Here is a 22,486-nt window from a genome sequence, read left to right on the forward strand (position 1 = left end):
CTTCAAACCACAATTTGAAGACTTCAGTAACTCACGCATAGGTTAGGAGTTTGTTATAGAAGTGGATGGGTAGGATTCTGTGGCCTGCATTGTGCAGGAGGTCGGACTAGATGATCATATTTGTCCCTTCTGACCTTAAAGTCTATGGTTTTTAAATACTAAGTGTAAGCAGGGTCTGAATGAGCTCCCCCCTCACATCTGTTGACGAGTGGGAAAGACTTCAGGAACAGACCGTGTTTGCATAGACACACCTACTCTGCCTAGGTATGCAGCATGATGGGGCTGCTTTCCCAAAATGACCAGTTTTGGCTGTTGGTGGGATACAAATCACTTTAAGATTGAGTGGAATAAAATGTTTTACTTCCTGTATGAGTGAAGGGCAGCAGAACATACCTATTCCATCCTGATGGAGGCAGGGGCGGCTCCAGGCCCCAGCACACCAAGCACTTGCTTGGGGTGGCAAGCCACGGGGGGGCACTCTGCCAGTCGCCGCAGGCAGGCTCCCTGCCACGGCTTGCCTGTGGGAGGTCCGCTGGTCCCACTGTTTCAGTGGACCTCCCGCAGGCACGGCTGCAGGAGGTCCGCCGAAGCTGCGGAACCAGCGGACCCTCCGCAGGCAAGCCGCTGAACACAGCCTGCCGTGCTTGGAGCAGCGAAATGCCTAGAGCTGCCCCTGGATGGAGGGGTGGGTGGGTGAGGAATAGCTTTTATTGGACTGCTGAGAAGTGATTGAGGACATCATCCTAAACCAGTGGTCCCCAAACTTCTAATTTTTATTAGAGGTACTGATACAAACTTTGAAATTACTGAAGAACTTGCTGGCATGTGCTCCATGACAAGTCGCACAACCGGAAAAGAAATCTCCAGTGAAGTGATAAAGTGCATGAATGATAAGTTGGGATTAGATTTCACAAGCTTGGTGGCCATTTGTGCTGATGCTGCTCCAGCTATGTGCGGAAAAAATGTTGGAGCAGTTATTATTCTTGAAGAATTTATTGGGAGACAAATAACCAAACATTACTGCATTTACATCAGCAGGTTTTGTGTAGCAAAGTGTTAAAATTTGAGCGTGTAATGTCAGTGGCAGTTTCCATTGTAAACTACATCCTTTCTAGAGGACTAAAACATAGGACATTTCAAGCCTTTCTTGAAGGGGAAGACGCCGAGTGCAGTGACTTGAGCTACCATACGGAAGTGAGGTGGTTGAGTCGAGGAAGAGTGCTCCAGCGTTTCATTGCTTTGAAAAAGGAGGTAGCAAAATTCCTAGAAAATGGGCCAATAAAATTCCCAGAGCTTGAAAATGAGTCCTGGAAACAAGGTCTCTTTTTCTTTTGTGCTGTTACAGCACACCTGAATGACCTCAACATTCAACTTCAGTGGGAAAATCAACTTATATTTCAAATGTGTGCAGCAGTGAAAGCTTTCAAAATGAAACTGAAACTTTTCAGAAGTCAGTTGTCAAAAGGTGAAATGTGTCACTTGTGCACAGTGTATCCCTCAGCACAAATATGCTGAATTAGGACAAAAATAAACAAAGCACATTAATCTTTTGATTGAAGAATTTGACAGAAGACTTACTTTGTCTAAAGACGATGACGTCCAGTTGAAGCTGATTGAAGATCCCTTTTCTGTGGATCCAGAGGAAGTGCCACTAGATTTGCAGTTGGAGGTTACCAAATTTCCATGTTTGGCAGTTTACCGAAATAAGCACAGAGAAAGCAGCCTGTAGGACTTCTACAAAAGTCTGGACAATTAAGATGTGGTAAACGTCTGTCTCAAATCTGGACCTTAGCGTCCAAAATCTGGGTGCTTACTGTAAACTCCCCCAAGCTTTTACCAGCTTGGATCTGATATCACTGCCACCAAATAGGATTTTGGCTCCTATTAGCCTCCAAGTCGCCCCAACTTATCCCTGGGGGACCCCCCAAGACCCAGAGCCCCTGGGTCTCCCTATCTCATCCCCCAGCTTCCCCCCTTTCCTTGGGTTAGCCGGAGCGATGCATTCAACCTAGTTAAGCTCACACAAAGAGATTCACCCCTCCCTTTGCCCCGTAGCCGTAAATAGAGAAAAACCTTAAACACAAGAGAACAGAGTTGATTCCCTCTCTCTTTCCCTGTAGCTTTTTCCCGCCCTGGGACAATAGGAAAGTAAAACACAGATCATGGGCTTTCCTTCCCCCCTAGCCTGTCACAGAGATAGACAGAGCTCAGGCAGAGAGATTTCTATCCCCTGCCTAACTAGGAAAAGAAACTCCCACAAGTTTAAAACGAAAACTTTATATAAAAACAAGAAAGAAAATACAGATAAACTAAACACTGTATTAAGAGATCAATACAGGGATATGACTTACAAGAAAATAGGAATAAACAGTCTGATTTAAAAAATAGCCAATTTAAACCAGTCCAGCAAACAACACACATGTAAATACAAAACAAAGCATATAACAGCCTATTGCTTTGTTGCCTTTGTACTCACACTTTGGTAGACGAAAGTTATAAAGAAGATTGGAGTTAGAAGAAAAGCTGTTTCAATCCATAGCCGGGAGAAACAAAAGACACAGTCCCCAATTCCCGCCCCTGACTTTTAAAAAATCCAGTTTTCTGATTGGTCCTCTGGTCAGCTGTTTGGTTCCCTTTCTTCACCCTTTACAGGTAAAAGAAAATTAACCCTTACCTATCTACTTATGACAGAAGAATACAAGAATCTTATCGAAATTGCACTGAAAACGTTCAGCATTTTTGGAAGCATTTACATATGTGAACATTTTCCATCATGAACATGAATAAAAACAAACAACTTTCTTCTTTGACTGATGACCATTTGGAAAACATTATGAGAATATCCACTTCAAATATGACCCCCGAATATGACAAGCTTGTTACCAAAAAGAGATGTACTATCATTAAATTTGCAAGGTAGTTATGAAAAGTACAAAAGTTTTCTTTCAACGAAACAGATGTTTTTCATTTTTACATAATTCATAAAAAGTTAAAATAATTTTAAAAAATGTTTGCTTTTATTGAAAAATTCTTAATAAAATATCATACCCCCAACTTTCCTTTTTGGCCCACAGCTGTTTCAGTGGGTGGCGCTGGGGAAGGAGGGTTTGTTTCTGTGAGGCTGGGCGGTGCTGGGAGGAGCGTTTCCGCAGGGTCAGGCGGCACTGGAGGGGAGTGTTTCCACAGGGCCGGGCGGTTTCAGCCCTCAGCTGTTTTCTTCAGAGCAATATGGCCCTCACTGCTTTACGAGTTGTGCAGGCCTCATGTATAGCGTGTCTCTCCTTTGTGGATTCTCTGGTGTCTGAAAAGGTGTGAGCGCCAATTGAAGATTTTCCCACACTTGGCGCGTGTGTAGCGTGTCTCATCCGTGTGGATTCTACAATGTCTGATAAGGTATGAGCTCTGTTTGAAGCTTTTCTCAGACTTGGTGCATGTGTAGGGTGTCTCACCTGTGTGGATTTTATCATATGTCATAAGGTTTGAGCTCTGATTGAAGCTTTTCCCGCACTCAGAGCATGTGTAGGGCAGCTCCCCTGCGTGGATTCTCTGATGTGTGATAAGGGCAGAGCGCCGATTGAAGCTTTTCCTGCATTCATGGCATGTGTAGCGTGTCTCTTCCAAGTTGATTCGGTCACGTGTTATAAGGTCTGAGTGGCTACTCAATTTTCCTCTGGCCTCTCTTGAGTCTCACAAGAATTGGCTTTTTCTGGGAGTGCACAACTTCTGGAAACATTCCCTTTGGATCTTCCTGATAACGTTCCATGTGGTTCTCCTTTCTCAGCATCTTCTTGCTGGGGTTTCTGCTCCTCATTCTCACTCACCATCCCATCACCTGATGGGAGACAGAGAGAATCAAGACATAGGTCACTCCCTGCACCGGAAAGAAAGGAAATCTCAGAGAGGGGAATGGAAAAAGGGATGGACAAACCAAAACATGTGCAGGAGAGATCAAACCGATCAGAAGCTGATTATCCCCAAACCTTTCCCCAGAGGGGAGAGAGGAAAGGATCAGTTCTGGGTCCTCAATGCACCATAACTCTCAGGGGAAAGCAAGGTCAGGGAGGGACCTGCTGCCAGTTGTCAGTCATGGTAGAGGGGAGCCATGAGTGGCATTTGCCTAATGATTCCACATCTGCAGGGAACAATCTTGAACTTGCAGAGCTCACAAGGTCTTTGTAGGGCATCCAAAATCTTTCCTGTATTCACAGACAGTTTTTGAGTTGGTTTAACCAATTCCTCACCTGTGCAGGCAGTTCTCAGGAGTGCTTTTTTCTCAGAGCTCTGGACCCACGGCTCTTCCTCTCGTTCCAGCTGCAAGATCACATCAGGTTTGGAAACTGGAAACCCTACTCCAGGCAAAGAAAACAAGGGAGGTCCGTGGAATTTGTGGGATACTTGTGTGACGTTATTGATATAATCTGGGACCATATAGAACATGGATGCAACCAAGGTCCTGTAGTGGAACCAAATCTTATGTAAAGGGGTTCATATGAGATATCTAAGACCAGCTTACGGATTGCTGGTTATGATTATGCTGTGTGTATGAATGTATCATTTTTTAGTTGAAGTTACAAATATTGGCTCTATACTGTCTGTACTTCAAACTTATGCTATGCTTCTGGGTGACATCCCAGACAAATTGATGTTTGCTCTGCCTAGCCTGCTTGATGGCCCATTAAGGACCATCAGCTATACAACTGACCCATTGAGAGAAAGCAGATACGCCTTGTAACTCAGCAAAGTATGCAGGAACTTGCTTATGTGACTCCAGACTCAATTTTGCTATAATTTTCCACAGTAAGAGCAAAGACATTCTTACACCTGGAAAAGACTATAAAAGGCTGATGCCTCATCTCCATCTGGTCTTCAATCCTGCTTCTTAGCTCTGGAGGGATTTTGCTACAAGGAAGCTCTACACAAAAGACTGAATGACCCATCCTAGCGGGGGATGTTCTCCAGAGACTTGATTTGAACCTGCAGTTTACTCCATCACTGCTACAAGTCTGAACTAAGAACTTTGCCATTACTGTATGTAAATGATTCCATTTAACCAATTCTAGCTGTCATCTCTATCTTTTTCCTTTTATGAATAAACTTTTAGATTTTAAATTCTAAAAGATTGGCAACAGCGTGATTTGTGGGTAAGATCTGATGTGTATATTGACCTGGGTCTGGGGCTTGATTCTTTGGGATCGAGAGAACCTTTTTCTTTTATTGGGTTGTTGGTTTTCATAACCATTCATCCCCAGGACGACTGGGACTGGTGGTGATACTGGGAAACTGGAGTGTCTAAGGGAATTATTTGTGTGACTTGTGGTTAGCCAGTGGGGTGAGACCAAAGTCCTCTTTGTCTGGCTGGTTTGGTTTGCCTTAGAGGTGGAAAAACCCCAGCCTTGGGCTGTAACTGCCCTGTTTTAAGCGATTTGTCTTGAATTCGCACTCTCAGTTGGGTTCTGCCAGAACCATATCATCACAACTTGTCACAAAAAACAGTCCATGGTTTTAACTCCAGCTCATTTTTAAGAAGTAACATCCCAAGACCAGATTCCTTGGCTCAAAGTGGCAGGCAGGACCAGCTTTAGGAAGTGTGGGGGATGACTTAAAAAAAAAACACGTGGGGCTTGTACTCACCGAGCAGTGCTCCAAGTCTTCGGTGGCGGGTCCTTCACTCACTCCAGGTCTTCAGTGGCACTGAAGGACTCACCGCCGAAGTGCCGCCGAAGACCTGGAGCGAGCGAAGTACCCACCGTCGAAGTGCTGCCGAAGACCTGGAGCGCCTCCGGGTGAGTAAAAATTAAAAAGGCGCCTCTAGCCAGGGAAGGGATTCTCACTGGGCGCGGGGCCCTCTTAAGCATGGGGCCTGATTTGAGGGTATTCGTGAATAGGCCTAAAGCCAGCCCTGGTGGCAGGAGAGTTATTATTATTATAAAATCATATTCATTATCTTAGTGCCTAAAGGGCAACTAACAGTGGGTCCCCATTGTGCTAGGCAAAGTACAAACAGAGGATAGTAGATGGCCCTAAATAGACAAGACGGACATCGATGGGGGAAGAGGTGGAACCCACCAGCAGAGTGAACTTTGTGAAGGCAGAGTGACAGATCTGGTGAACACAGGCATACATCTTGAGACTATCGTATTTAATGGTATGACTAGGGCCAGTGTTTTCCCAAAATTGCCGCTATTACTGCATTTTTACCCTGAAATTACTCTTCATTTCTGGAATCACCCTTCATATCTGGAATTGCTGATCAGAGGGTGGGTGGGGAATGCAGGGTCACAACCCCCCAGATTTCTGCTCAGAGACACCTGACTCCTCCCCAGGGTGCAGGGCAGAGGCTGGCTGTGGTTGAGACTTACTGCCAATTTCTTCCCTCCTCATACAAGTCTGCGCTCAGCAAAACCACCGTGGAGCTTCCCCTGGGTAGGGGAGGACCTTGGCAATGAGACATCAGGCTCCCTCATGAGGCTGCAGAGCGGATGGCGCTCATACCTGCTCTCAGCTGCATCCACAGCACCTCTACCCTGCCCATTTCCCCTGCACACAGCTGGTTCATGCCCAGTATCCCCAGCCCACAGCTAGCTCTAGGCTCTCAATGCCCAGTGTCTAGGTCCCACCTCCCACACACAGCTGGCTCCTGTCCGCTCCCCCAATGCACTTTTATGCTGTAAAGGATTATATATTGCTTATGTTTGTCAATTACTCTGTTTTCATTGCCAACGAACACTGGCCCTAGTTATGACTGTTATCCGTATATTTGAGACAGCCCTTGAAACGTGAATACTTCACAGACTATGATTTGGAGATGGGCCAGATGATACTGGGGAGGGCTAAGGGATGGGTTTCCTGTGCAATCTGGTGTCACTAAGGGGTAATGAATGCCAGATCCTAAAGCTGGTTATGCAGATCTTCATCTTTTGAAGCTTTGCACCATGAAGAAAGGCACAGGGACTGATTTTACCTATTTCAGGAAACTGAAGATGAGAGACTTTTTGGGGAGAAACAGCTGAGTTTGAGCTGACTGAGTGGGGTCTTTTGGGGCTACAAACTGACATGACCTGATAACCAAGAGGTAAGCTTTTAAGGAAGGTTTTAATACACTTCGGAAACAATCAGGGATTCCCAAGATGACTGATGAGGGGGCAATAGTAAATATGCATTTAGATGCTTTTCTTATTTTATATCTTTTCCCCAGAAGACACACTGGCACTGTCATGGATCCGCAGGATCTATGCAATGCCCTGGCTTTGAAACAGTCCTCAGGAAGTGCCCCTTGAGTGCACTAGACCCCCAAGGGGTTCCACTCTTCCACAAGGACAGGCCATGTAGCTTCAGCACCTGAGACTGAGCCTCTGGCTTCAGCACTCCTATTTCAACCTGTGAGCTTTGCCAGCAGGTCCAGCTGAACTTCACTTCTGTTCAGAGACTGTTCCTCATTCAACACACAGAGCAAGTTTTTGCTGTGACACTGGGCAGACTATTAAAACATAGCAGGGTTTATTAGTCAACTGAAACACAGCATTGGAAAGTCCTTAGATTAGCACAGGGAAGCAAAAAAGACAGTATAGTCCTTACTGGCCAATGCACTTGAGCCATGCTGCTGTAGAAAACGTTTTGGTTTCCTTTCACTGTGACTGTTCATTTGTCTTCGCTCCAGTAGAGCTCCCCACATCTGTGAGCTCAGTTCTTCTTGCTCCCAAAAACGTAACGAGTCCATGTATGCTTCACTCAGCCAAATGTAGACCCTCCCATGGACAAGTGACAATTATTCCCTTGTCTCTGTCGGGTATTCCATTGATGTAGATTGGCCCAAGCCATTCCTTTAATGACTCATTCATATCACCCCATGACCCCACAGCTTCTAATAAGCAAGGGGACAGGACTCCTTACCCAGCAAGACCACCGTCTTGCAGATCTCCTGCATGACATCCCTGTACACGGCTCTCTGAGGGTCCAGCAGAGCCCATTCCTCCCTGAAATACACAGCCACGTCCTCAAAAGTCACCGGCCCCTGAAAGAGAAAGAGTCCAACACTCAGTACCTGCTGTCCCACTCACAATCCCACTATTCACAGAACAGCAGCACCAGGTAAATGGAAGCTCCGGGAGGCACATGTTAACAGAGTCCCACCCCCACCTTGCCAAGAGCATCCCGGAGGCATCAGAATGTAGAAAGAGAGAACCTTTGTGTCTCCCAGATGATAGACAAAGGCAGGGTCTTCACATTTATCACATACCTACTAGACAGAGCTTTATATAGGAGATGGGGCTGTTTCTGGACCCTGCTGGTGTCTTCCTTGTAGGAATCCCAACACTCTCCAAATAAAATATATGGAAGAAAGGGGAAGTCAATAGTAAAGAATATAAGTTAGAATGTCAGAATTGTAGAAAGTTGTAAGGGAAGCTATCAGAAATCAATGATCAACCAATGAAAATAAAAAGGAAGTTTTAAAAAGTATATTAAGTACAAAATTAATCTTAATAATGGTAGTGGTAAATTACTAGATGGAAATGGAAGAATTATTAAAAATAATGCAGAAGAGGTAAAAGTGTTCAATAAATATTTCTTTCCTGGATTTAGAGAAAAACAGATGATGTAACTCGTATCATAAGATGTTGACGCTGACACTCTTTCCATTCCAATAGTAACTCACGAGGATGTTAAACAGCAGCTATTAAAGTTAGATATGTTTAAATTAGTGGGTCCAGATAGCTAGAGTTTTGAAAGACCTGGTGGAGCAGCGTGGTGGACTCTTAATGTTGATTTTTATTAGGACTTGGAACATTGGGGAAATTCCAGAAGACTGGAATAAAGCTAATGCTGTGCCAATATTTAAAAACTATAAAAAAGATGATGCAGCTAATTACAAGAGTTTCGGTCTGAAATCGATACTGGGCAAGAGAATGGAGCAGCTGATACTGGATTTCATTAATAAAGAATTAAAGGAGAGTAATATAATTAGTATCCATAAACAAAGGTTTAGAGAAAATAGATCCAATCAAACTAACTGTATATCCTTATTAGATGAGATCAAAAGTTTGGTTGCAACTAATAGTACTGATGTAATATACGTAGGCATTTGAGTTGGTTCAGCACAATATTTTGACTAGAAAGATACAAAATACACACAGCATACATTAAATAGATTAAAAACTGGGATTTTAAATGGGGAACCATGAATGAGTGGATTTATTTCTAACGGGTTCCCATAAGGATTGCTTTTTGGCCATGTGCTACTTAACATTCTTACCAATGACCTAGAAGAAAATATAGGTCAGGTTTTCTAACAGGCAGGATAGGGGGACTTAGTGCGAATCAACACTCCCAACCATAGGAATGTGTTGATAAGATTCTAGAGGCCCAGCAGAGCTTCTCGGGGGATGGGATATTGCCGGATTCGAGGAATGCCAATGTCTGGCTTCAGGGTTATTCATACAGGCTCTGTCTGGACAGTGCCCAAGTCTGCTTTTGAAGTGCCCCACAGGGAGGCGTGTACCTCTCGTCTGAGTCGTTCAGGCAGGTACATTGGACTCACAGGCAGAATTGAGTCCTCGGTAGCCTGGGTTAATGCGGCACATAGCTGGGGGAGTTGATTCTGAGGCAATCGAAGAATAATTTTATCATCTGAAAAGAAAATCCGAGCATGTAATTTACACAGCAGGTCTCTGCACAAGAGGTTAACTGGGGAAGCAGGAGCTAGCAAAAATGCATGGGAGGCTGAAACACCAGAGATTTCTACAACAGCTTCTCGCAATACAGGACACTCAAATGGTTTTCCGCCTATACCCATTACCAGAATGCTTTTATCTGTAAGGTTTCCTCTCTTTGGCTTGGCAGTAACAGTAGAGAGGGCAGCTCCTGAGTCCAAAAGACAAGAATAAGCGGTTCCTCCCAAAGCTGAACGGACCTGGGGGTCTGTGGAGGAACAAACATAAGTGGAAAGTCATTTGAATAGGTAACAAGTGGACCCCCAGGTCGCCGTTATTCCTCACTATTGACAGCGTCTGTTCTTTCCACAGCCATCTGATGTTGAGGTCAGGGCTGTCATCCGGTACGTCAGTTTGGGCACTCTCTTTTCCAGTGACCAAGCTGCTTACAGTAATGACATTTCATTGAGCTTGGGGCCCCTCGTGATCTGCTTTTGGTTGTCACTTGGGGGGTCCCCGCCTCCTCCCTTGTTTCTCACTCCCAGCATTTACAAGGGCTGCTAGCATCCTCACCTGTTTGGTCTCTTGAACTTTATCTCTTGTGTGATACACACGGGTGGCCACGCTTACCAGTTCCTCCAGGGATTTTCCCTCAGTGCCCTCGAGCTGCTGCAACCGCTTCTTAATGTCCAGGGCTGAATGAGAGATAAAAATAAGCCTGATCGTGGACTGTGTGTCCGCAGCCTTGGGGCCTATGTTAGTATAAGTACAAAATGCTTTACAAAGTCTCTCATAAAAGTCGGAGGAGTGTTCTTCTTTCCCTTGCACAGTATTATGAACCTTAGACTAATCTAGAGTTCTTTCTCCTGCTTGTTTTATACCTGTCAAAATATAGTTTAGGAATTTCTTTAAGTTTGCCTGGTCGGCTGAATCATTCGGGTTCCACTGAGTAGGGTTAGTGAGAGCTATAATATCACGCCCGTCACTGGCAGCCTCCACAGCCTCCCGGGCCCCCCTTAGGACCCACTCTTTCTCCTCCATACGTAATAGACAGTCTAAAAGTTGGCCCACATCTTGCCAATCAGGATTATGAGACTGAAAAATGGCACGGAATCACCTATGAACGACGTCCGGGTCGTCTCTGAGGCGAGGCATAGTGATTTGCCAGTTCATAAGATCTGCAGTCATAAAAGGGACATGGACTTAAAGGTCTATCACATTCCCATCCGTTGTGGGAACTGGGATGGTCCGGAGGGGTTCCTGGATATTAACTGTTTCTTCCCCATAGACTGCTCCCTCTCTCGTACGAGATGGACTAAGGATGGTGGTCAGAAAAGATGTGTACCCACTACCCGTCACTCCACTAGTTAGCTTACTGGCTTGAATTGTGGCTTCCTCAATTTTCGTTGGCGGGACCTGTTCTGACACACCTGCTGTCCAGGGTTTTGTAGAGGAGGGTACTGGGCCCACCACAGTCGATGGTGCTACCGCCGCGGGTGGCTGCGGTCTGGGGCAATATATGGGGGGGGAGGGTATCCTCCCAACAATCGGCTTCGCGAGGGGTAGAAGCTTTCGGGAATAGAGGGGCCTGGATTTGTACCTTCTTCAAGCAACGATGAATCTCATTGTCCCACAAAAACCAATAGTCCATTTGACCTGGCGCCTGATTCTCCAATATCAGGCGCAAAGCGGTTAAATGAGTCGGAATATCAAAGTAGACAAACTAGGGCCATGCAGTTCCCAGGGCTGGCCAATCCTGGTGCAAAGTTGTAAAAAGTGCTTCCTTGACATCCCTTTTTGAACACCGGGCAGGGGCCATTTACTTAACATATAGTCCAAAGGGCTAACTTTAGAGGGTTTACCCAGAGACCCACCCATCTGTCTTCTGACGCTCAACCAGAGAATTACACAGAAAGCAGAGGGAATTACAGTCTAAACCAGGATTTTCCACTTCTATGACACTGACCGCTACAGGGGACGGGACAGAAGGATCTCAATTCGACCTCAGAGCTTAATCGTACGCAATGGCTTCCACCCTGAGGAATTACGAACGAGAGGTTCAGTTCCGCCCACACACCTAATGCCCAAATGAACAGAGCAGAAAAACAACAGTAACTGGTTAAACAGAACAGAACCAGAACCAGATAGAATTTCCTTATCCTATTAGGGCTCACCTTATCGGAGCATGAACCCCAGGGGCCGCGGTGAGGTGAGGAAGAGGGGCTAAACACCCCGGTGGCGCTGCTTCTAGTTTGCCGCAGCCGTCCGGAGTCCGATGTCCGAGCTAGGAGAGTCCCGTCTGGGGTCGCCAGAAACTGTTACTGAAATATGAGGTCTGCTTAGCTGACAGCCAATAACAGCCTGACAGGGATAAGGAAAAGATGCTTTATTCTGCAGAAGAAAGGAGAGCCTTGCACCTTCATACAAAGACTCTGCCTTACACAAATTTCACAAACTTTTTATACACATTCAGACAAAGACCCTTGCATGTTAACACTTGGTTGGTAGGTGTCAAGCTTTGGGCTTCTGTTATCTGTTCAGTAAAAACTGGTTTGAAGCAAGTTTTCGAGAAAAAAACAATTCAAAAGTTCAGGGTACTGTGTATGTGAGGTTTCTGCTTCCCCCTACTGGCTGCTTGTAAGCTATTAAGGGGGGGTACCTTAACTTTCACATTGAATTGGTGCCTGGGTTAATATCTGACTAGTTGCATTGTGAGCCTCTGTGGCTCTATAAATCACCAGACAGGAGAGAGAGTTGACCTAGGTGAAGTGCTGATTGGCAACAGAATGCATTACACCCTGCCTGCCAGGAAAGGTCCATTAACACCAGATAGACTATTATGTGATGTTAAAGACGACAAAAGACTGTTGTGCTCTTGACTTCCCATTAGCTGAGTTTGCAGCTGAGAGCACATGGCAGGAAGGGGATTAAAAACCCCATACAGAAGGAACTGATTATCTGTATGCTGCCTGGACTCCGGGGGGGGGTAAAATTTTTAGGCATAAGCAAGAGATTCCCAGCTGCTTAGCCTGGGTTAGTCCTAAAGAATATGTAGAGCTTGCTTATTATAGAAGCTTCTGTTACTTTTTGAAATTTAAGACTCTAACTTGTCTGCATCTGGATGATTAGCTGCTGTGACAGGGCAAGGCCAGATGGCTATAGGAAAGTAGTGAGAAACAGGTATGTTAGCCCCAGGCTAAACAAATCCCTGTTACCATGGTAACCAAATGACAGTCGGTCCAGGTTAATCAAGACACCTGGGGCCAATTAATATCCTTCCAGAAAGCTGTGGAGACAGCTAGGTTGATTGGGACACCTGAAGCCAACCAGGGGCTGGCTGAAACTAGTGAAAAACCTCCCAGTTAGGCAGGGGATGTGCATAACAGGAGCTGTAGGAGAGATTGAGCAGTATGCACCAGATCAGGCACAAGAAAGCCTTGAGATAAGTGGGGGATGCTGTGGAGAAGTAGAACAAGGAATTGTATGTGCCCTGTTTCTAAAAGGTCAGATACCATAGCTGATACTATTAGGGTCCTTGGGCTGGAGCCTGGAGTAGAGGGTGGTCCTGGGCTCTCCTCTGATTAATCACTGAGAGTGGGAGACAACAGATACTGTGCAAGAGAGTGTAGCTTTGCCTCACCTCCCTTGCTGGCTTATGATGAAAATGGCTCAGTAGGCTGTGACCCTTGTCTCTGGAGAGAAGGGCAACATGGAGGGTCACAGTGAGCCTCTGAGGCTAGTGAAATCCACCAGAAAATGCAGGGCCCATGGAGACAAGGACAGAGCTTTGTCACACTGCTTTAACTTTGTAAACAACTGTAATTTCCTTTTAAATAAATCTTAATACAGGTTATTACAGGACTGGCTATGAGTGTTGCCTTTGTTGGGAGATCTAAGATTCAATTGACCTAGGGAATTGACTGGTCCTTTGGGACTGGCAGTAACCTGAACATTGCTGTGACTTGTGGGGTAAGGCAGTGGTTCTCAAGCATGAGTCTGGGGCCCCTGGGGAGGGGGGCATGAGCAAGTTTCAGGGGGGCTGCCAAGCAAGGCCAGTATTAGACTCACTGAGGCTCAGGGCAGAAAGCTGAAGTCCCAGTGCATGGGGCTGAAGTCCAGGCCCCTGAGCCCCACTACAAGGGGCTGAAGACGAAGCCTAAGCAATGTAGCTTTGTGAGAGTATGGGGCCCCAGGAAGTTGCCCTTTTTGCTACCCCCTAACACCAGCCCTGGCTGTGATATTGTTAATATAACCTGTGACTTTGTAGTTCATTGGTGCAACCACTGTTATATATTTGCAGCAAATATTGTACAAAGGTTGTTGTATAAGGTGTCTATGAAAAGGTTATAATTTGCTGATGATTATACTATCTGTATGGGTGTATCATTTTTGTAGCCAAAATTATGAATATTGGCTACATTCTTGTACATCAGTGTGTTTTGATTCTGAAGTAGCCTTAGTAAAGCATTAGGACAGCTTCTTCAGAAAGGAATTTGCAAATCAAGTGCCCAATCAAGAAACACTTAAAGGACCTTGGGGAAACTCCAATCCACATACTCTGGTGGGCCGGGTCAGTTTCTTTACCTGCCATGTCCATGGGTTCGGCTGATTGTAGCTCCCACTGGCCACGGTCTGACATCCCAGGCCAATGAGGGATGCAGGAAGCGGTGCAGGCTGAAGGATGTGCTGGCTGCCACTTCCCGCTGCCCCCATTGGCCTGGAGTGAAAAACTGTGGCCAGTGAGAGCCGTGATCAGTCAAACCTGCCAATGTGGCAGGTAAACAAACCAGCCTGGTCTGCCAGAGTGCTTACCCTGGAGAGTCGCGTGCCAAAGGTTGCCGATCCCTGAGCTAAAATATTTAAGAGACAAGTCAGTTGAAAATATAGTGGTTCAAGAACAAAGTAACATCACTTCCCATTGTTACACAGCTTCCAGGTGCTGGAGGCTGCGATTCCCTGTCCTTAACATGGTGTAGCGAGGGGGCCCTCCTCCCCCACACTCCTGAAGGGAATAGGCCAGGAAAACTGCGGTCCCGGGCGGAGGCCCTGCCACCTATCCCCCCTCCCCCCGGAAGTCAAGGGGCAGGACAGGAAGTCCAAGGCCCCCGCCGCCTGTCCCACCCCCCAGGAAGTCAAGGGACAGGACAGGAAGTACAAAAGCCCGGCCCCAGCCCTCAGTTAGGAGGAGGCTGCCAGAGAAGGCAGACGCTGAGGCCTGAGCTCCCGCTGGGTCCGGCCTACCCCGCGCCCGGTATCCGGAGGGGTACGGCCTGACCTCCCCTAGGGCCAGTACCCAGAGCAGCCGGCAGAGCCCTCTGACGCTCGGCCTGTGGAGGACTGGACCAGACCGCCCGAACCCCGGCACCCTGAGGACTGGACCGGACCTCTCGCCGCCGAGCCTGCTGAGGAACCCATGGTTTGGGACCCCCCGGACGACGCTGGCGAAGGGCAGGGACCAGTGAGGGGGAGGTTGGAAGTGGCCTGGGGGCAGCCGACTCCTGCGTGGCTGCAGACTCGCCTGAGCCCATGTCAGTGTGTTTCGGTCAGGATCCCCACTGATCGCTCTGTCAGTGTGTTTCGGTCCGGATCCCCACTGACCACTACTAGGGCCCCGGGCTGGAGCGCAGTGGAGTGGGAGGGCCTGCGTTCCCCCTGCACCCCGTTAAGGGTGGCAGACTCCCCCTCCCTTGGCCTGAGGAGTCCATCTACAGTGGTTGCCTTGTGGCTCAGCCCCTGCTGAAGGCCTGAGCTCAGACTGTGTGTTGCCCTGCCCTGCCCAAGGGCTGGGCTCAACTATATATATACCGTTGCCTTACCTGCTCAGCCCCTGCTGAAGGGCCTAAGCTCAGACTGTGTGTTGCCTTGTTTGCTCAGCCCAACCGGAAGGCCGGAGCGTGGTGAGCCGGCGTGGTCCCCTCCCCTCCCTGAAGGAGGGTTGAGCCCCGGTCACGCTCTACTACACATGGTTATTGCTCTGAAATCTCCCCATGGCCAGTCAGAGACAGACACGTACCTATGTCGCTCCCCAGCCCCCGTCGCAGCATCGCTAGGGGAAGGAGAAGATGGGAGAGGTGAGAATTCAGCCCTTCGCATTCATGGAGAAATCCCCATTGCTTATTAATGGAACTGCTGTTAACTACGAGACGGTGACAGAGATCAGAGGCCAATAAGGCAGCCGCTGCAGACAGAGCCAGCCCCACAGGGCTGTTCCATGGGGAAGGGTGACTCGCTGAGCTGGGCTGTGAGATGGAGCCGAGGATCAGTGACATCACTACAGTCCTCGACTCCTCCCCAGGGCGAGGGTCGCTCTAACCAGAGGAGACGCCACCCCCAGACTCCAACTCACCTTTGAATCCCAGCAGCACCTCCTGTAGCATGGCACTTTTCAGAGAGAAATCGCTGAGTCTCTTCTCCAGCTCCACAAACGCCGGCTCTGGCTTCCGAAACATCCTGTCCTCGCCGCTGGGGAAAGGAGGGGTGAGAAATAGGCCTGAGCCCAGCAATCCCCAAACTCCAGGAAACCTGGATCTGAGCTTTGTAGCCTGAGATGGTCATTGTCATGGTGAGTCACCTGAGCCATGTGCTCCCCAGAGAGACAGGAAGTGGGGAGACACTAGAGCAAGGAACAGACACATTGTTCAGGAGCTTTCTCAGGGATGATCTGGTTCGGGGGGGGGGGGGGGAAGAGCTACCCCCTACGCTGGTTTATTGCAGTAACAAGGGCCACCAGTATTGGGATTATGTGGAAAGGGAGGAGATACAGACCAAAGAGTGGGCAGATACTACGTGCTGATAGTGGCCACAGACAGAGCTCAGGGCTCCAGCAGGGAATGAACGTGGGCCCTTTAATGCCAAATCCCCTGAACCCTTCAGCTGAAGCAGTAACCCTGGGGTGTCCAGCTCATTTGGCAGAGAGGGCCAGATTGCCCTGTCCGTTATGGTCAGTGGCCCAGGGCATCAGGTTAGGACTCTGTGCCCTGCTCCATTCACAGCAGAACACCCACTGCTCTCCATGGGACACCCACATACAAAGAACAAGGGGAGAATCTGCCCTTCATATCGGAAATAAAATTTTAGTTCTTAGTATTTTGTCAAGTCTCTGTCTGTCACACTCAGTGTCACTCAGGAGGAAAACAGCCCCTTCTCGGACACCCTGTAGGGCCCTGCTAGTTCTTCCTTGTGTTTCCCTTCCTTTACCATCCTCCTTTCTTCTTTTCTCTCCTGCTTCCTTGTTGTGGTCTCTCCCCTCTGTTCTTCCCTCTCTACAACAACCCGCTATTCCCACCCTACAAAGGCTTCACTCCCGCCCCCTCCTCGTTCCACCTGCTCGAGTGATCAGCCAGGGAACATTGAATGTTGACATCAAAGTGTTGCCATTTCATTTGACACCCCAATGACATTAACAGGGGACAGGAGAGTTCACGCTCTCTCAGCTACGGCTTCAGGCTGCTGGCAGCCCCAGCAAGGCAACGCTGTCTCCGTTTACACTGGGGAGGTACTGAGGGCCAACAACTTACTTTAACAAACGTGAAAGCTGAGATTCTGCGCCCTCGGATTACCTGACACGGCCACGTCAGTCCAGGAGACAGGCCTGGTCTGTCCCATCGGCCCTGTGTCTAGCAGCCCTGCTGTAACCTCGTTAGCGATCAGACAGTAACAGGCTCTTCTCCTACCTGAGTCAGCCACTAGGGGAGTCAGAATCACACGCTCCAAGGGCAGGGGGAAGCTTCCTATCCAGTGCAATTATCAAACCTAACGGTCCATGAGAGGGAGCGAAATGGAGCCCAGGACTTACCTGCCCCCAGTGCTCCCAGCATCCTAAAGAGGGAGAGAAAGAGGAGGCCGTTGGGGGAGTGTCCCTGGGTGGGGAGACCTCTGCAGGGGTCACCACTGAGGCCTCGAGCAATATGGAAATTTCAGGTTTACATTCTCAGAGCAGCTGCCCTTCCTCCCCCCAGGCACTTTCCCTATGCAGCCCCAGCAATCCCCGCGAGCAGGTCGCCACTGCAGAAATCTTCTCCCCGGCACTTTACAGGCAGAAGATACTTCTCTGCATTGAGAATCAAATTCTTCTCAGTGCTAAGAGACCCAGAAGCCCCCTAGCCCCACTAAACCCGTTAACCTGTGGTGAGAGGGGCCTGAGGCCTGGCTCGGGATCTCAGCATGGTGGGAGAGGGGATTTCACTCTCCAAGTGCAAATGCAGAGCGAGATTTCCAGGAGAGAAGGTCTTGGGGCTGCAGCATCCAGGACTCCCAGGACCCATCCCCGGCGCTGCTGCCAGACTCACTGTGTGACCTGGGCCAGGGCTCTGTTCCTCCCTCTGCCTCACTTTCCCCATTTGTCTCAGAGGGATAATGCCCCTGACCCCACTCTGTAAAGTACTTTGGGGTCCAGGGCTCAGAAGCACCTATAGAAACACTGCGTATGATCATTGCAATGACAGCCTGACCTGCAGGAATTGGCTCAGCAGCTGCTGCCCCTTCTCTCCTCCCCTCTCGCTGAGCAGGGGAATCTCCCAGGACAGACTGCAGATGCCCTCATCCCTTCTCTGGACAATGGCTCTCTCTAGCTCTTCCAGTCGGGACAGCAGCCACTGCTTCTGCTCCTCCAGAAACCCTAGCAGCTCCTGCCACTCCCAGACAATCTTCTGCCTCTCTGCTTCCATCTGTTTCTGCAACAGGGAAAGGGCGGCTCAGTAACAGGGGAACATAGAACATAAGAACGGCCAAACTGGGTCAGACCAAAGGTCCATCTAGCCCAGAATCCTGTCTTCTGACAGTGTCCAATGCCAGGTGCCCCAGAGGCAATGAACAGAACAGGGAATCATCAAGTGATCCATCCCCTGCCGCCCATTCCCAGCTTCTGGCAAACAGAGGCTAGGGACACCATCCCTGCCCATCCTGGCTAATAGCCACTAATAGACCTATCTAATTCTTTTTTGAACCTTGTTAATGTTCTGGCCTTCACAACATCCTCTGGCAAGGAGTTCCACAGGCTGACTGTGTGTTGTGTGAAGAAATACTTCCTCTTCTTTGTTTTAAACCTACTGCCTATTCATTTCATTGGGTGACCCCTAGTTCTTGTGTTATGAGGAGGAAATAACACTTCCTTATTTACTTTTGCCACACAATTCATGATTTTATAGACCTCTACCATATTCCCCCTTAGTCATCTCTTTTCCAAGCTGAACAGTCTCAGGCTTTGTCTACACTGGTACTTCTCTCTTGCCGACAAACAGCAGCTACACTGCGTGCCTGTCAGCAGCACGGCTGGAGCGCCACAGCCATGTCACTAAAAGCTGCGGAGTGTAGCCATTGCCTCAGTCTTATTAATCTCTCCTCATACGGAAGCTGTTCTGGACCCTTCATCATTTTGTTTGCCTTCTCTGAACCTTTCCCAGTTCCAATATAATTTTTTAAGATGGGGCGACCAGATCTGCAGGCAGTATTCAGGATGTGGAGGTACCATGGATTTATATAGAGGCAATAGGATATTTTCTGTTTTATTGTCTGTCTCTTTCCTAACGATTCCCAACATTCTGTTTGCTTTTTTGATTGTTGCTGCACATTGAGTGGATGTTTCCAGAGAACTATCCACAGTGACTCCAAAATCTCTTTCTTGAGTGGTAACAGCTAATTTAGACCCCATCATTTTATGTGCATTTGATATTCTCTTTTCCAATGTGCATTATTTTGCATTTATCAGCATTGAAGTTGATCTGCTTGGTAACTGGGAAAATCATAAATGAGCCTTGGGGAAAGTGGCAGAGTTATTTACCAGAACACAAGATCTCTTGGGGTGCGTGATGGGAAGTTCATTTATCCCAGGAAGGTTGGAGGGATCAGGGCCGGGGTGAGCTGTACATCACCAACAGGAGGGACACTCCAGGGCCCGTCCTGCCCTGCAGACGCCTGTGCAGAGTCACTGGGACTCAGACTGAGAGGAGCTGGTGAAACAGGGAGCAGCTTTTCCAGAGAAAACACAGGGCCCCAGGCTGCAGTGACAGGGGTGCAGCCCAACCCCCAGCTCCCCGGGGCCTCACCCACATCCCAAGCAGCCAACTTCAGATAGTCCCCCACTTTCCCAAGCTCCAGCCTCTAAAGATCCCACAGGGCCAGATCTGAACATGGAACCCCCACACATCCCCAATCCCCAGCCCTGACCCCCCACCACACCCCAAACTCCCAGTTCCCAGCAGCCCCACAGTCCTCATACCCATCCGCTCCCCACCACAGCCAGGCTCTGACACCCCAGATCCCCTTCACCCGGCTCCCCCAGCCCCTTGCTCCCAGGTCCAGCCTGGGCTCTAAGCGCTGCAGCGGAGCTGTGCTCTGGGCCTCTCCTGCAGCTCCTGGTGTGACAACACATCCATCAACCCTCCCGTTTTGGAACTAGGTGCAGTTTCCGCCATGCAACGTAACCATCTGGGCTCATGCTCAGGACTTGCTGCGACCTGGTCCATGAGGTTGCGAATCAGGAGAGATGGAGTTTGTGATCGAAAACACTCACAATCTGCTTCCTGGTCCATGGGGTTGCAAATGGGGAGGGATGGAGTTTGTGGTCGAAAACACTCACAATCTGCTTCCTGGTCCATGGGGTTGCAAATGGGGAGGGATGGAGTTTGTGGTCGAAAACACTCACAATCTGCTTCCTCCTGGCTAGTGTTCCAAATTGAGCTATTGGATGATTGAGGCACGCTCTTTCACTTTTTTGCTTGAACATGTGTGTGAGTACAGAAGGGTTTCATTGCATCTTCTCTCTTGGCCCCAGCTACTGTTCTCCCTTCTTGTTTCATTGATAGTGAGTGGGTGTGTCTTGCCTTTTTTTTTAATCATATATGCTAGGGACAGTCTTATCCTTTTCTCCTCTCCTGATGTCAGTGTAGATGCAGGAAGTGCAAAATGTACTACAGTCATATACTATCTCAAATGCACAGCTGCATTTCAGTGATCTGATGTTTGAAGAACAATATGGAACTAGCTGTTCTTCTTTGAGTGATTGCTCTTGTGTATTCCACAGTAGGTTTTTGTGCTCATCACGTGCACCGGTGCCAGAATTTTTTCCCTTAGCAGTATCCGTAGTGGAGGAGTACCACTGTAACCCTTGGAGTGGCGCCTCTATAGCGAGCTATAAGGGGAGCTGCACACTCCCCCCACCCTCAGTTCCTTCTTGCCGCCAGTGAAGGTAATCCAGACTTTGTGCTCCAGCCTTGCTGTAGCCCTTCTAGTAGTCTTAGTAGTAATCATCTTCTCCTTTGTTGGATAACTTCTTTAGTTTGTTGCCTGGTGCGGGGCATGCCCTGTTCCCCAAGCTTCAAGTCGTGCGACTCCTGTCGCAGTTCTATGCCAAGAAGTGACCCGCACACTCAGTGTCTTCGCTGCTTGCGTGAGGCTCACGTAACTGATCGCTTTAAGATCTGTCAGTCGTTCAACCCTCGAACGAAATGTGAGAAAGATATCCAGCTCCAGGCCCTGCTGATGGAATCTGAATTGGCCCCGGCCCCGGCACGTCAATCAAACTTGGCACTGGGTGCCTCATCCTCGGTGCAGAGCGAGGCGCTGTCCACTAGTCGACACTGCTCACCTGCTAAGAAGCAAGGGAAGACTCAGAAGCACTGACAAAAGGACAGGGGTGAGTCCGGACCCAAGCTGGGAGTCCACGATCCACCCCTGCCCCCGGAACCCAGACCTTCAACTTGCGCTGAGTGTAGTCTGCTCCCGTCTGTGCGTGCCTCTACCGCGGTGAGAATGCCGTTGACGCTGAAGGCTGCACAGGCCGCGCGTGAGATCCTTTCCCTGCCAGTGCTGAGTGCGCAGCCCGAGATGGGTCCCCGGTCCCAAGAGAAGCCGCTGTTGGGAGCACACCAGCCCTCCCCAGCAAGAGACAGCCCGTCCTCAGACCCTGTTCACCAAGGTCCTCACATAGCTCGTGTCAGTCCTCCATGCTGATCAGACTGGCTGACTCGCCTGCACAGGAGCCTCAAAGATGCTCCATTCCCCATCAGGAACGCAGGCACCAAGACAAGTGGCGTTGACGCTCCTCTTCGGAGAGGAGCTACAGGAGCAGATCCCGATGCCATCGTTATGGATGCTCGGGCTTGAATGCCCGCTCCGCTAGACACCATAGACAGAACTCTTCTTGGGCTTTACCGGCACCGAAGCGTCGAAGCTAGGATTGCTGGGACGACTATGAGAGCAGCACTTCGATCGAGTACTGCTCCTCATCATTGTTGAGGTCCAGATCTCAAGGTCGGCACTGGCACAAACGTAGATGTTCCCATTGCTCCAATGGCACAATGCGGTCAATGGCGACCTCAGCCTCGGGCCCCAGCCACCCATCCCTGAGCCACTCCAGGCCCCAAGAGCAGCCTGCACCGCTCGGCACCCAAGCCAGTCAGTGGCAAGGGGCACTGTGGCAGGGCCAATGGTGTCAATGGGCACCGTGGCCGCAATTGCCTGCCTAGGTGAGACCCCTGCTTGGTAGCCGGGGCGTCCCAGACCCATTTAGTGTCCTCTGCTCCTCAACAGAGTCAGAAGTCGACGAGCACCAAACCGGCAGCACTGGGCCCAGACTCATTCTTGGAAGTTGAACCAGCAGCACCTCCTGATGCCCTGGTAGCCAGACCAGCCCCTCGCTGGCACCGGAGACCATAGCGGCACCTCCTTCCATTGTACAAGAGGACTTTAAAGCTCACCAGGAGCTCCTCAAAAGGGTAGCCTCGAATCTCTAACTTCAGGCTGAAGAGATGGAGGACCCGTCAGACACCCTTTCCAATGTTCTGTTCTCCTTGGCACCGGGCCGTGTGGCCTTACCCCTTCACCAAGGTGTGGCCAACATA

The 22,486-nt window shown here is 49.0% G+C and overlaps 2 protein-coding genes across 2 annotated transcripts in view; one reads left to right on the forward strand and one right to left on the reverse strand.

The window, feature by feature from the left end:
- LOC116833757 (uncharacterized) overlaps positions 1 to 22,486 on the forward strand; it is a 660,803-nt gene that overhangs the window by 355,753 nt on the left and 282,564 nt on the right. The gene's annotated exons all lie outside the window — the stretch shown is intronic.
- LOC116820762 (E3 ubiquitin-protein ligase TRIM7-like) lies at positions 15,614 to 18,554 on the reverse strand. The gene is made up of 4 exons (XM_032773450.2): positions 18,098 to 18,554; positions 17,443 to 17,465; positions 15,994 to 16,109; positions 15,614 to 15,693 (listed from the first exon to the last, which is right to left on the reverse strand). The coding sequence occupies exons 1-4, from the start codon at positions 18,311 to 18,313 to the stop codon at positions 15,614 to 15,616; spliced, it is 435 nt and encodes a 144-aa protein (XP_032629341.1). The 5' UTR covers positions 18,314 to 18,554.

The sequence above is a fragment of the Chelonoidis abingdonii genome, chromosome 1 (assembly GCF_003597395.2).
Source record: "Chelonoidis abingdonii isolate Lonesome George chromosome 1, CheloAbing_2.0, whole genome shotgun sequence".
NCBI classification, from domain to species: domain Eukaryota; kingdom Metazoa; phylum Chordata; order Testudines; family Testudinidae; genus Chelonoidis; species Chelonoidis abingdonii.